Source organism: Nicotiana attenuata, chromosome 7 (genome assembly GCF_001879085.1).
Source record: "Nicotiana attenuata strain UT chromosome 7, NIATTr2, whole genome shotgun sequence".
NCBI classification, from domain to species: domain Eukaryota; kingdom Viridiplantae; phylum Streptophyta; class Magnoliopsida; order Solanales; family Solanaceae; genus Nicotiana; species Nicotiana attenuata.
Genome location: NC_031995.1, coordinates 1,440,842 through 1,455,125, shown reverse-complemented (window position 1 = coordinate 1,455,125; position 14,284 = coordinate 1,440,842). Strand labels below are relative to the sequence as shown.

Sequence of the window (14,284 nt, the reverse complement as noted above, 5' to 3'; positions counted from 1 at the left end):
TTGTGGGACCGGTGGGCTCCAATGAAGCTTTTCTCGTCAACAATAGGAGGGGGGGGGGACTGCTGGATTTTTTAAGTTTTAATGGGGCTCGTTTCTGGTTTGGTGGGGAAGGGAAGGGGACGGTTTTTTATGTGGGTTTAGCGCCTCTTTTAAAAGGGCGCTATACTTAACTGGGCAAACAGGTGTTACGGTATAGCGCCCTTTAAAAGGGCGTTATATTTAAAATGGTCACCATATTTTTTTCCTACACATTTCGGTTCTTTGAGTCCAAAAGAACCACATTTTGGTTCCGGACTCTTCATTGGTTAGTCTTACGAAAGTAACCATTTATAACCAAAGAATAACATAGAGATTTAAGAAAGAGTCACTTTTTGTAAGCGGTGCCATAGTTACATAAATAATATAATAATGATAAATAAGTATTACCTAATACCATTTTTTATAAGTTGAAAGTGATGGCCCAATGATTTAGTTGAATATTATTACAAAGGAAAGTGTAGGTTCAATTCTCCTCAGTCTCAAATTTTTAACAAAAAATACTCGCTAAAAAATGTTCAAAAACTAACCTTTATAAGCCTAAATATGAGCTTGACCATTGGATCAAAAAGTAGTACTTGCAATGAAAGGGTATTATTATTATATATTGCTTCATATTTGTAGAATATTAGTATGAACATCAAATATTTTTTCCGGCCGACGCCGCTTCCACCCACGTGCATCCAGTCCTGTTTGGCACTGCTCCTCTCGCTGTGCTATGAAGAAAGGTGGATAAGCATTCTTGTTACTTAAATATTTAAGTCGATTCCGATTTTTTGACATAAAAAATATGTATTATAAAATTCCAATAAATATTATAGCTTTTATTTCAAAAGTATAATATATTCAATGATACTACCAAAACATCCCCATTTATATTTGAGTGAGTGTAACAGTGATTTCTCTCGACTAAGGTGATTGTCTTTTCTATTTCTCTCTCTGCCAATATTTTGCAGCCTCAACTCAGACTGAAAGATATCAGTATACTGTCATAATCCACAATACTACTACTAGTACTACTATTAATAATAACAATAGCCTTTCACTTCATCCAATCACACCCACAACATCTCTTCATTCACTGTTCCTGATTTTAACTCCTTTGTTTTCTCTTCTTTTCATCTATCCTTCTCCATCCTTTCATCTCCTTCTTTCCTCAGTCTTTACAGAAAAAAGCAGTAAAAAAGAAAAGAAAAATAGACTCTTATTTTCTTTCTTGTTATAGTGATGGCTGAAGGATTTGAACCATATCATGTCCCACAACAAAGTAGAAGAGATAAACTTCGAGTTTTAGTTGATGATAATCTCCAACTCCAAAATTATGCTCCTTATTACGATCCATCAATTATAACATCAGATTTGCCAACTTTTCAAGAAATTAATGGCACCCCATTTCTTTATACACCTCAAAACCTAAGATTTCTTGATCAATCATTCCGTACTAGTGGTGAAGATATGGTGCACAATAGTAATAATAATAATACAAATGGTCAAGGTTTATCTTTGTCTTTGTCATCTCTTCATCACAACAACACTAGAAATCATGAGTTGTCGTCAAAGAGTAGTTGTGTTCCACTTGGACCTTTTACGGGGTACTCTTTAATTCTAAAGAGATCAAGGTTTTTGAAACCTGCACAATTGTTGTTAGAAGAATTATGTGATGTGGGTAGAGAAAAATTAGAAGCTGAAGATTCCAATTTAATGGATTTTCGACATGAGAATATTGTTGTTGATCGACAAGATTGTAGTAATGGAGATGAGCATGGGAAGAAGAAATCCAGGTTAATTTTGATGCTTGATGAGGTAGGTACCTTTATTATATTTAATCCTTATGCTTCTTTTTGCACTCATAATGATTGTAAATGCTTTTGTTAATTTTAATTAGGAGTTAAATGTTCACATTTTCTTGCTTATTTGTGTTTTTGTTTTCTTTCTTAAAAAGTACTGTAGGGGTGAGAATTACTAGCTTGTTTCTGTAATGTAGAACGTTTTCTTTGTTTGGCCATGACTTTGCCACTTGCAAATAAATACTCAAGTCTTTTTTAGAAAGTTAAACATTTAGCCATACAGATACTGGACATTGGTGAAGTATTTATAAACTTGTTGGTGAAATATTGATAAACGAGAAGCATTTCTAGTGAAATAATGATCTGTTTTTTTTTTTCACTTATAGAACTTTAAAATTATTTTCAAGTGATATTCGTTTTCCCACACAACTTTCAACTACTAAATGCTCTTTCTCAAATTCCTCTTCACATAACTTTTGTTAGTTTTCAAATAACCAACATTGTCCACCTACTAAAATTCTTCCGAAGGAGTGCTTGGTACCTATGTTGCTCGGACTCTACGAAAATATGGCCGGATACGTGTCGGATCCTCCAAAAATAGTGCATTTTTGAAGGATCTGATACGGATACGATTATATTTTGAAGAGTCCGCGCAACATAGCTCAGCACTTTTATATCTTGTGATTCTATTCAGCTTTGCCCATGAGAACTTCATACTTGTCTTTCAGTAGCATATATTTGCAATTAAATGGAGAGAGGTTCTTTAAAATGATGAATTGTCGTTCATTGTCCGTACAAGCATGCACTATATTAGATTTGGGGTATTTATTTAGATGCTTAGCAATGACATTATTTGATATTCCACCTGTTTCATATTAGACGAGGTACTTTCCTTTTTAGTCTGTTCCAAAACAAATGACACATTTTTAAATTTGGAAATAATTCAACTTTAAACTCTTTCATTTTACCATTTACCCTTAATAAGAAGTTTTTATTTCCACACAAATATTATGGCCCCACAAACTTTTTACCCCTTAAGCTTTAAGACCACAAGTTTTAAAAGTCTTCTTCTTTTTTATTAAACTCCGTGTCGAATCAAACTAGCTCATCTAATATGAAACGGAGAGAGTAATATTTTAATGTTATTTATGGCTTTGTCTATTTGTATTATAAGCAACCTAGGTAGATGCCTGTCATATAGGCGTACAGGTTCTTATAGATCACTAAGTTATCTTTTCGGAAAAGGTGTTTGAGGGAATATATTGTGTAGATATCAAGATCAATTAAAAGGAATCCATCTAAAAGGGTTTATTCCGGGAGGAATTCTTTTAAAGAAAGTAATAAAGGGCAGCTCGGTGCACTAAGCTCCCGCTATGTGCGGAGTCCGAGGAATGGCCGGACTATAAGAGTCTATATTACGCAGCCTCACCTTGCATTTCTACAAGAGGCTGTTTTCACGGCTTGAACCCGTGATCTCCTGGTCACATGACAGCAATTTTACTAATTACGCCAAGGCTCCTTTTCTTTAGAGAGAAGTAATGGTACCTTAAATTTATTAAAGAACGGGCGATGGTTTCTCAAGTGCCCATTTCTCTCCTCTTTCTTTTAGTCATCTACTCCGATTAATTAATCTTTCTTCCCTACGGATGACATGTATTTATCATGAACTTCGGGTAAAATTAAATTTGTCGTCGTAATTTTAGTAATTTTTAACATATGTATGATACTTCCTCTTAAAAAGTTGGGAATCATTGAGCCGTTGACGATATGTTACATCCCCTACTATTAGTTTTAATATAGATATTGATTTAATTATATAAAATTTTAAGATGACAAGAGGAGAATAGGAATTTCAATGTGTTAGATTTAAGGATTTTGAATGAATAAATCAAATTGAAAAAAAAAAAACTAACTACTTAACTAAAAACAAGAGGGACACTATCCCACAAACGTGAGACTCAAAGCTCTGAGCTCAATTCTAAAAAAAGAAAAAAGAAAAGAACAAGATAGACATGTGATTAGAATCCTCTAAATTGGTTTGTAAATATGCACCCAATAGTCATCGCATCATAGGACTCTTTGAATTTGGGTGCACATAAATTTTAAGAAATACTAACATTATTATACATAGTATAGGGAGAGGAGCATGGGTTCACGTGCCCCATACACCTCGGCATAGATACACCCCGTGCACGTCATGAGACTCATGACCTTATTTAATTGTAAGTGATAGAGGTATCTAAATAATCTTAATTAAATTAATGTTAATTGAAATGAGAGTGTTCTCTTTATGACAGAACTTGTATCATGCTTTTGAATAAGTTCCGTCTGAGAGAATATTCAACTTTACATCAAATTGGATGCAAATATTTGATATCTTCTGTATTTGAAAAAGGAAATACTAGTAAATTAAGCAAGAGTATGAATGATTTGCTTAGTGGCTAAGTTTGTTATTAATTTGAGAATGCATGTAACATCGGAGTAAATTCAATAAGGATTTAACTAATATCCATCAGTAATCTAATGAAAACTTTATTTATTGGTATAATTTACCCTTATATAAGTTAATTTGCCTTACTTTTTAGATTACTAGTTTCACTTATTATAGATGACCGCTTTGTCTACTTTAATCTCTCCGACTTGTTTGGCACTGAGACAAATTGTTGTAGTATTGTAGCAGGTAAAATGCCTTATACTTCAAGTTATTACTAATAATTTTTGCCGCCTGTTGTATTTATCTCTACACTTCCATCGTGTAGGTGTATAAAAGTTAAACTCTTTGGATGAGCTTTTATGGGAAGCTTACTAATCAAATGAAACAAAATATTTGTGATGTTTCTCAATAATTCTCTTTTGATGCTATTGACAGGTATACCAAAGGTATAAGCAGTATCATCAGCAGCTACAAATGGTTGTGACATCTTTTGAATCTGTTGCTGGACTTGGGAATGCAGCACCCTTTGCAAACTTAGCCTTAAAAACCATGTCTAAACACTTCAACTGTCTTAAAAATGCCATCACTGACCAACTGCAATTTACAAACGAATATCGTCATGGTCAAAGAATTTGTGAAAGAGACTCTATCCCTAGAGTTGGAAAAGGACTCTTTTGCCGAAAACCAGATCAAATCCACAATAATGCTGGATTTGCTGATAGGACTCACCCTGTTTGGCGACCACAAAGAGGGCTTCCTGAGCGTGCAGTGACCGTTCTTAGGGCTTGGTTGTTTGACCATTTTCTTCATCCGTAAGTTATATGAATACGAATTAATAGCTACTATCTTCGATTCAGAGGATATAACTTCATATACACTAATAGTGCAACGAATTTTCACACTAATAAGTATCTTTTAGATGATTTGATGGTGAAAAGTCATTTCTTTTCCTTGTTATTGTAGAGAAGGTAAACACTTGTTTTCGATATTCTCTGGAGATCATTCATACATCTTAACGGATGCAATATCTGTCTCTCATAACTTTTGACTCATTATATTGAGATTGTTGTTGCTGCAGTTACCCCACGGACACTGACAAAGTAATGTTAGCCAATCAGACTGGCCTCTCAAGGAATCAGGTTTGTATATCTCGAGTGTTTCTGTGATCGTGAAGGAATTAATATAGGATCGGAAAGGGAATTTAATAAAGATTTGCAAAAGGCGTAGCTAGGATTGTGAGTGAATTATAACATAATGGGAGAGTAGAAGCTAAAAGATATGAACATATTTCATGTATTTAGTGTTGGTTCCAACATATTCACTTTGAATTCTTGTATACACGTAAAAAAATATTTACACCATCAGTGCAGTCTAACTTATTGATTATAGCATGTTAGTTACCGTTTTTATCAGGTTGCTAATTGCTATGCTATACCTAATACAAGTTGTAATGAATCAGGTTTCTAATTGGTTCATCAACGCAAGAGTAAGACTTTGGAAACCTATGGTGGAGGAGATACACATGCTTGAAACCAAGGAAGCTCATAATAAAGCTTCACAAAGGGAGGGACAAAACAGCAACAATAACTCCATTGAACATTTTCCTACGAGTAATTCACATGCAGCATGTGAAACTCCATCTACTTCGGCACCAAGATTACAAGACACTCCACCAAAACGAACTCGAAATGATTTTCCAATGGGAAACACGGATTCAATAAGTTTATCTTATGCCAATTTGTCAACTGGAACCGGTGGCGTGTCCTTAACCTTGGGCCTTCATCAGAATACTGGGATTGGTTTATCGGAACCCTTTCCGATTAATGCAGCTCGACGTTTTGGTATTGATGCAAATAGTGACAGGTTTATGGTTGGTGGTGGATTTGAACAACAAAATGGACAGTTTGGAAGAAATATTGTTGGTGGGCAGTTTTTGCATGATTTTGCTGGTTGAACAAGATTTTGGACTTCATCATTTCATAAGCCTTCAATTTATCAATTAACCACAGAGGCTTGAGTTTGATATAGTCTTCAGAATCGCATGACCATCTAGGGCTGGTCCTTTGGAGGTATATTTCAACCTTAGACACATTAAGTAGAATCACAATTTCTGATGCTTCTTGTTTATAATTGTGATTAAATATTTGTTTATACTTCAGTCTTTTCATCTGTTTCAGGTTATGTAAACCTGTTCATGCATTGTCATTCGTGACTTGTTCATGGTTTTTCTTGAAATCAGGGGAAGAAATGAAATTATTTTAAAAAAAATAATAAATGGAAAAAGAAGAAGACACAGATTTTATCTTTTCTTTGTTTTCAGTTGAAAGTTGTTAAGGAGAAAATTATGCTAGTTTAACTTCTATGCGTCGACAATATAATAAAAATTCTACACTATCAAGTCATTTATAAGTAACTATCCATAACAAGATAGATTAGAAAATCTGAAAATGTAAAACAAGTTACTTACTATACGACAATTTAAAATACATAAAACTCTTCCCATTGTTAGTATATTAGTTAAATTTTTCTTCTTGGTGTTTTCCTCCTTTAGATATAATCTTATACTATTGTACTGTTTGTGTTATCTTTCTGGGTTCCAAACCCCACCTGTGAGACTATACTATATATGTTTGTTATTGTTGTTGTTGGTTCTACGATGGACGCTGCTGTATGCATGGCCTGCCTTTCGTTGTTTAATGTATACTACAAGTTATAAAAGGGAGCTTTGGAGCAACATTAAAGTTGTTTCGTGTAACCTATAAATCACGAATTCGAGATTGTAAAATTAGCTATATATTGATACATCAGGGTAAGTTGCCGATATCAAGTGAAAGTCTTTTCCTAGGTCCTGCATGAACACGGAAAATTTTGTGGGCCGAGCTGTCTTGTCTTTTTATTAGTGTATACTAGTTATGATTCTTTTTCCTCCAGATATAGTGTTACACTGTTCTTTTTATCTTTCTTCTTGGTTAAACGAAGGAAGCTGCTTTATGCATGGCCGGCCTTTGTTCGTTTAGATGCATGTCTTCTTTTTTTTTTTTGGCTGCTTTCTAAGGAGCAATCATTTCAGGCTAGTTTCTATATGTTCTTTAACTAAGTTCTGTGCATGTTGTCTTCTTCCTAGAGAAATTACGGAATCTTTGATATGTGTTGCAGTAGTTTAAAGCTTTTTCCTAGTGGCGGGCCTTTTCTCATTACATAATTGAAAGCTCTATTATCCTGAAAGTAGATATAGCAGTTTCTTTTTTTTTTTTTTAAAATTATTTATCTAATTTAACTTTTTTGGCATAGATAGTTATTATATTGTTATTATTTTATGGCTGAGAATTGAGATGCTTTGTAATGATTTATTTCTGTACAAGGTGCACTATCTTAATAATTTTTGTTTCTTGTGCTGCTTTCTCTTTTTCCTTTTTTTTTTTCGCTTTATTCAGGGCAGTGAAAAGTAAATAGTAGCATAGAGCATTACAACAGCCAGAATTTTGAAGATAAACTTGGAAATGTCGGTTCTGATCGGTTTATGAAATTCATTTGGTAAGGTAAATATTGGATAATGTAATTTACAGTTAAATAATCAAAATTTGATCACAAAATGTTTACAATTTGGATGACGCAGCTACGTAGTTTCAAATCCGAATGTATTTTTAGGTTTGGAAGCCTGTCTAGTAATGTTAAGAAGTAGAGGGCAATGATTCGAATAGGTACGAGGTAGATGGACTACTTTGGAATCAGGGTATAGGTCTAACCATTCAGGGTTATCATAAATCTATCTAATCTTTTCAAAATAAGTTTACCATTATATTGGCAGTTAGATTTGTTTGTCCATGGGTACTGCGACCCTACAAAAGCTAGGTTTATTATATTTATAGCATTTATACAAACAATAAAATTAAAGCATACGCTCTTTTATTTTTGATTGGATTGCCCCTAGCTTTTCGGATGCGTTTGTTACTTCAATAAAGTCTCCACAAATTAATCAAAGAAGATTTATAATATTAGCCACTTACTTTAGGTTAGTAAACAAAATATTCTTGGGTCTAATTTATTTTTGGCATATATAATAGAAATAATATATGTGGGAGAGGAGATACTTACCCGCACTGTGGCATGTATTTCCTATTATGTGAGAACCACCGGTTGGATTATGATCCCGTGGTTGTTCCACATCAAGGCTATTCCTCTAGAGAAATCTGAAGCTGGCACTTGGATTAAATCAGCGAATGACAGTTGTTGTAGTAAAATATCATGATTAGTCATACGTGTTTCAGTAGAGCTAAAACAGATGGAATATTTTCTTGTAGGATGGCGTCCAGGTTACGCTATCATTGGTAGGGGGTTTGTTAAGTTCCCCATGAACGTAGTGTCAGATCCAAGTTTGTTGCAGTAGTTGGACATAGGTTCACCATATATTGTTGTATTGGTGACCATGCACATGACCTTATGTTGAGGGTTTTCCACCAGTTCTGTGACCTGTGGGGGAGGGGAAGTTCTTGTTGTTGAGTAGAACGACTGAGTTGTTGCTTCCATCTCCGGTATTATTTGCTCCGGTGATAGGTTTCCCATTTGCGCTGGTGTGATGGGTGTGTCTTGTGCATGTAGGACTTGACTGAGCGGCAAGGATTGGATATGACACTAGGTCCAGGAGGGAACTTAAAAAACCCCCTACCAATGAAGATTCTCCTATGGAACTTTAGAGGTGGAAACAATTCCACCTTCAGGAGTAACCTAGACGCAATCCTACAAGGCAACATGCCATCTGTTTTAGCTCTTATTGAAACACTTATGACTGATCATGATATTTTACTGCAACAACTGCCATTCTGTCACGACCCAATTCCCATACCGGTCGTGATGGCGCCTCTCGTGAAGACAAGGCCAGCCAACTAACCCAAATTCTTTCACTAACAATTATTAAACATAAATGAATAGAAGATACAACTTAATGGCATTAGAAACTGTTAGTTACTACCCGACCGGGGTGTCACAAGTCACGAGCATCTAAGGAAACCTTAACATAACTACAGGCCAATAAATATATACAAGTAAAATTTCTGGAAAACAAAGGACAACATTCGGTGCCGTGAACACTGGCGGTCACCTTGCTCAGCTACAATAACAATACCTTCAGTCCGCTAATAACCTGCTACCGGATGAACGATACCTGCAACTGCACTCGAGGTGTAGGGAGTAAAGTGAGTACTTCCAACTCAGTGAGTAATAAGAGTAAATAATAACCGAGAGGCAAGAAATCACGTAAGAGCACTCCATCATGCTATATAGGACAGTACAACCCTTTGAGAAAACAGTAAAACCGTGAAAAATCCTTTAGAAAATATCTGGCTCGGTTTAAAAACCTCTTTTGAAAATATCCTTTTCCAACAGTCAAGCAAATGAATGCGTAATCAGATAGTGCAAGTCCGCACATAAGTCAGCCCCTCGGGCACAGCACTCCATCAACAAATAACACCAGGGTATCTGGTAAACAGTGCAAGAAGTAGCATGGATGCCAATGATATGAGAATGCTGAATGTCATGACACGTAGTACAAATAGGAACCAATGCATGAATGCAATGCAATGCACATGACCGCTGCGGCGCGCAGCCCGATCCATTTGGGTACTCGCGCTCACTGGGGTGTGTACAGACTCCGGAGGGGCTCCTACAGACCAAGCGCAATATCATCATAGTATCGCTGCGGCGTGCAGCCCGATCCGTATTCAGTCCAGATCAATGCAAATGAGCCACTCGGGCAATGTCAAGTAATAGCTTTTAACTCAAAACATCAGAAAATGCAATTTAAGTCTTTAAACTTTAGCAATATGACTGCACATTTCAAACCTGTGTTTAACTCAGGACTGAAGTCATTTAACATGCTAAGTGTCATGAAAACAACAATAATAATCCCTAAAGGATTCAAATAATCGGCACGAAGCCCAAAACATGGCAATCAGCCCAAATCACGATAGCATCAAGCAGGTTTTAGTCAATTACGCAGTAAAATCAACAATCGGGACGGACCAAGTCACCATCCCCAACGGTGCTCTACCCCACGCTCATACCGGGCGTGCAAGTCACCACAATACAGCACTATGATGTGCAAATCCGGGGTTTCAAACTCTCAGGATATCATTTACAAGTATTACTCACCTCGAACCGGTGAAATCTCTAGCTCGCAACGCCTTTGCCCCTCGAAACGACCTCCACGCGCGTCAAATCTAACCAAACAGAGCGAATACATTACAATATGCCAAGGGAATAATACCCAATCGAAAACAGCCAAGAAATAGCAGAAATCTCGAAACTAGCAAAACCCGAGCCCCAGGCCCGCTTCTCGAAGAATTACAAAATTCACATTACCGGATTCCTCGTCTCGCCACGAGTCCATACATACCAAGAACTCCCAAATCCGAGCTCAAATGACCTATCAAATCCCAATTTGAAATATCAGAAACTCAAGCCCTAGCTTTACCTCTTTTAATGAATTCCAACCAATTTCCATGTTAAATTTAACAAAATCTCGAGTATTTAGGCCAAGAAACTTACCTCTAATCATTCCTCGTTGAATCCCTCTTCAAAATCGCCTCAATGCTCTCAAAGCTCGCTCAAAATGGTGGAAAAATACATAACCCTCGCGGATGAAATATTATAATAAAAACCCCCTTCTGAACAGGTCTTTTCGCTTTTGCGGTCCTTTTGTCGCTTCTGCGACACCGTTTTTGCGGTTACTTATCCGCTTCTGCGGTTCCTCAACTTTTCCCCAAGACCGCTTCTGCGGTCAACCAATCGCGTAAGCGGGTCCGCTTCTACGGTCCGCTGGTCCGCTTTTGCGGAAAAATCTCCCAGGCCCATTTTCGCTTCTGCGGGCCCCCTCTCGCTTTTGCTTGACCGCTTCTGCGGTCTATTTCCGCAGAAGCGGAAATACCAGGTACCAGATTCTTAAGCAGCCTTTAAACTCCAAATTTCATCCCGTTAACCATCCGAAACCACCCCGAGGCCCCCGGGACCTCAGCCAAAGGCACCAAGATACCCCAATACATCATACGAACTTGCTCCAATCATCAAAACACGCCTAACAACACTAAAATCATCAATTCACATCGGATTCAAGCCTAAGTTCTTCAAGAACTTCCGAAATGCACTTTCGATCAAAAACCCGACCAAACGATGTCCGAATGACCTGAAAAGTTGCACACATATCCAAAATCACTTAACGAAGCTACAGCAACTCTCGGAATTCCATTCCGACCCCCGGATCAAATTCTCACCCATCCACCGGAATTCGCCAAAATACTAACCTCGCCAATTCAAGCCTAATTTTATACCGGGCCTCCAAAATCAATTCCGATCGCACTTCCAAGTCACAAATCATCCCCCGAAGCTAACCGAATCACCGGAAATCACATCTGAGCCTTCTAACTCATAAATCAACGTCCGGTTGACCTTTCTAACTTAAGCCTTCCTTAAAGAGACTAAGTGTCTCATTTCCTATCCAAACCAATTCAATTCAACTATAACTCACTCTTTGCTAATAATGAAACATGAAGAAGCAGTAAATGGGGGAAACGGGGCTGTAATACATGAGACGACGGATCGGGTCGTCACATCCTCCCCAACTTAAACCAATGCTCGTCCTCGAGCGTACCCAGAGTTGTCCTAGAAGCTAACCAACAGCTGAATAACTTTACCAAGCATATACCTGGGGTGATCTCACGTCACCCTATCTCATATAGGTCCGACAACACAGTATAGCCAAAATCTCACAGTCCATTTAAACCATAAACCATAGAACCACATTGCACTTTCCGAAATCATACACAATATCAGAACCTCACATCTATACCCAGAATAAACCTGAACCAGCTGTAATAACCCATACATGCAACCTCAGGTGAAATCATATGATATACCACATAATCCAAACACTCGAAACGATAGCCTCTATTTACAGCAGTTGCCCATAATAACCAACTACCGATAGAAAACCTTTTATTAGCTAAAGTCTTATTCCAACACTTCCATATGCTGCCAACAACAAATGAAACACGCGATAAACCGTAACCATTCCTCAGATCAACCATTCATGAAGCCATTTCCCTTTGACTAATATCACAACAGATTTNGAAGCCCAAAACATGGCAATCAGCCCAAATCACGATAGCATCAAGCAGGTTTTAGTCAATTACGCAGTAAAATCAACAACCGGGACGGACCAAGTCACCATCCCCAACGGTGCTCTACCCCACGCTCGCTATCCGGCGTGCAAGTCACCTCAATACAGCACTATGATGTGCAAACCCGGGGTTTCAAACCCTCAGGATATCATTTACAAGTATTCCCACCTCGAACCGGTGAAATCCCTAGCTCGCGACGCCTTTGCCCCTCGAATCGGCCTCCAGGCGCGTCGAATCTAACCAAAATCAGAGCGAATACATTACATATGCTAAGGGAACAATACCCAATCGAAAATAATCGAAAATTAGTAAGAATCTCGAAACTAGCAAAACCCGAGCCCCGGGCCCGCTTCTCAAAAAATTACAAAACTCACATTACCCGATTCCTCGTCTCGCCACGAGTTCATACATACCAAGAACTCCCAAATCCGAACTCAAATGACCTATCAAATCCCAATTTAAATTATCAAAAACTCAAGCCCTAGCTTTACCCCTTTTTTTTTGAAGAATTTCAACCAATTTCCATGTTAAATCTATCAAAGTTCCATGTATTTAGGCCAAGGGACTTACCTCCAATCACACCTAGTCGAAATCCCCCTTCAATTCCGTCCAATAGCTCCCAAGCTCGCTTAAAAATGGTGGAAATAACATAACCCTCGCGGAACAAAATGAATATAAGACTCCTACTGGCTTCAGGGGTTTCCGCTTCTGCGGTCCCCACGCCCGCTTCCGCTCAACCGCTTCTGCGGTTTTTGTCCGCTTATGCGGAATTTCACTAAAACTCAAGGGCCGCTTCTGCGACAAAAATTTCCGTTTCTGCGGAAGCTCACCTTCTGGCCAAACCCGCTTCTGCGACCGCCTGTCCGCTTCTGCGGACTCGCTTAAGCGAAAAGTGTTCCGCTTCTGCGGAACTGCCCAACTACACTCCAGACCGCTTTTGCGACCAAGATTACGCTTCTGCGGAACCGCTTATGCGGTCCATTTCCGCAGAAGTGAACATACCAGATACCAGCAAAATCTGCCATTTCCTCAACTTGAATTTCATCCCGATAGCCATCCGAAATCACCCCGAGGCCCCCGGGACCTCAACCAAAAGCACCAACATGTCTTAAAACATCATACGAACTTACTCCAATCATCAAATCACACCTAACAACACTAAAATCATCAATTCACATCGGATTCAAGCCTAAGTTCTTCAAGAATGTCTGAAATGCACTTTCGATGAAAAACCCGACCAAACGATGTCCGAATGACCTGAAAATTTGCACACATATCCAAAGTCACTTAACGAAGCTACAACAACTCTCGGAATTCCATTCCGACCCTCAGATCAAAATCTCACCTATCAACCGGAATTCGCCAAAATACTAACTTCACCAATTCAAGCCTAATTCTACACCGGACCTCTAAAATCAATTCCGATCGCACTCCTAAGTCACAAATCATTTCCCGAAGCTAACCGAATCACCAGAAATCACATCCGAGCCTTCTAACTCATAAGTCAACGTGCGGTTGACTTTTCCAACTTAGGCCTTCCTTAAAGAGACTAAGTGTCTCATTTCTTATCAAAACCAATCCAAATCAACTCTAACACACCACATACCGATAAAGAAACATAAAGAAGCATAAAATGGGAGAAACGAAGCAGTAACACATGAGACGACGGGTCGGGTCGTCACATCCTCCCCAACTTAAACAAACGCTCGTCCTCGAGCGTACCCAGAGTTGTACTAGAAGCCAACCAACAGCTGAATAACTTTACCACGCATATACCCGGGGTGATCCCACGTCACCCTATCTCACATAGGTCCGATAATACGTCATAGCTGAAATTTCACAGTCCATCAAGACCA

The 14,284-nt window shown here is 38.1% G+C and overlaps 1 protein-coding gene across 3 annotated transcripts; it reads left to right on the top strand.

Moving 5' to 3' along the window:
• LOC109228498 (BEL1-like homeodomain protein 9) lies at positions 913 to 8,068 on the top strand. 3 transcript variants are annotated; one of them, XR_002068388.1, is made up of 5 exons: positions 913 to 1,839; positions 4,693 to 5,069; positions 5,336 to 5,396; positions 5,717 to 6,326; positions 7,692 to 8,068. XR_002068388.1 is itself a non-coding variant. In XM_019393607.1 (4 exons), exons 1-4 carry the CDS (start codon positions 1,264 to 1,266, stop codon positions 6,209 to 6,211), a joined length of 1,509 nt encoding a protein of 502 aa, XP_019249152.1. In that variant the 5' UTR covers positions 913 to 1,263; the 3' UTR covers positions 6,212 to 7,080. The 3 variants fall into 3 exon arrangements, 1 of the variants encoding a protein (XP_019249152.1); XR_002068389.1 differs by lacking the exon at positions 7,692 to 8,068 and adding an exon at positions 6,435 to 7,080; XM_019393607.1 differs by lacking the exon at positions 7,692 to 8,068 and having other exon boundaries at positions 5,717 to 7,080.

What these genes read in the sequence shown, in the direction of transcription:
- LOC109228498 (XM_019393607.1), top strand. Translation starts at nt 1,264, where the DNA reads ATGGCTGAAGGATTTGAACCATATCATGTCCCACAACAAAGTAGAAGA. An exon ending in TTTGACCATTTTCTTCATCC is followed by an intron (nt 5,070 to 5,335) that starts GTAAGTTATATG and finishes TTGTTGCTGCAG; the next exon opens with TTACCCCACGGACACTGACA. An exon ending in CTGGCCTCTCAAGGAATCAG is followed by an intron (nt 5,397 to 5,716) that starts GTTTGTATATCT and finishes GTAATGAATCAG; the next exon opens with GTTTCTAATTGGTTCATCAA.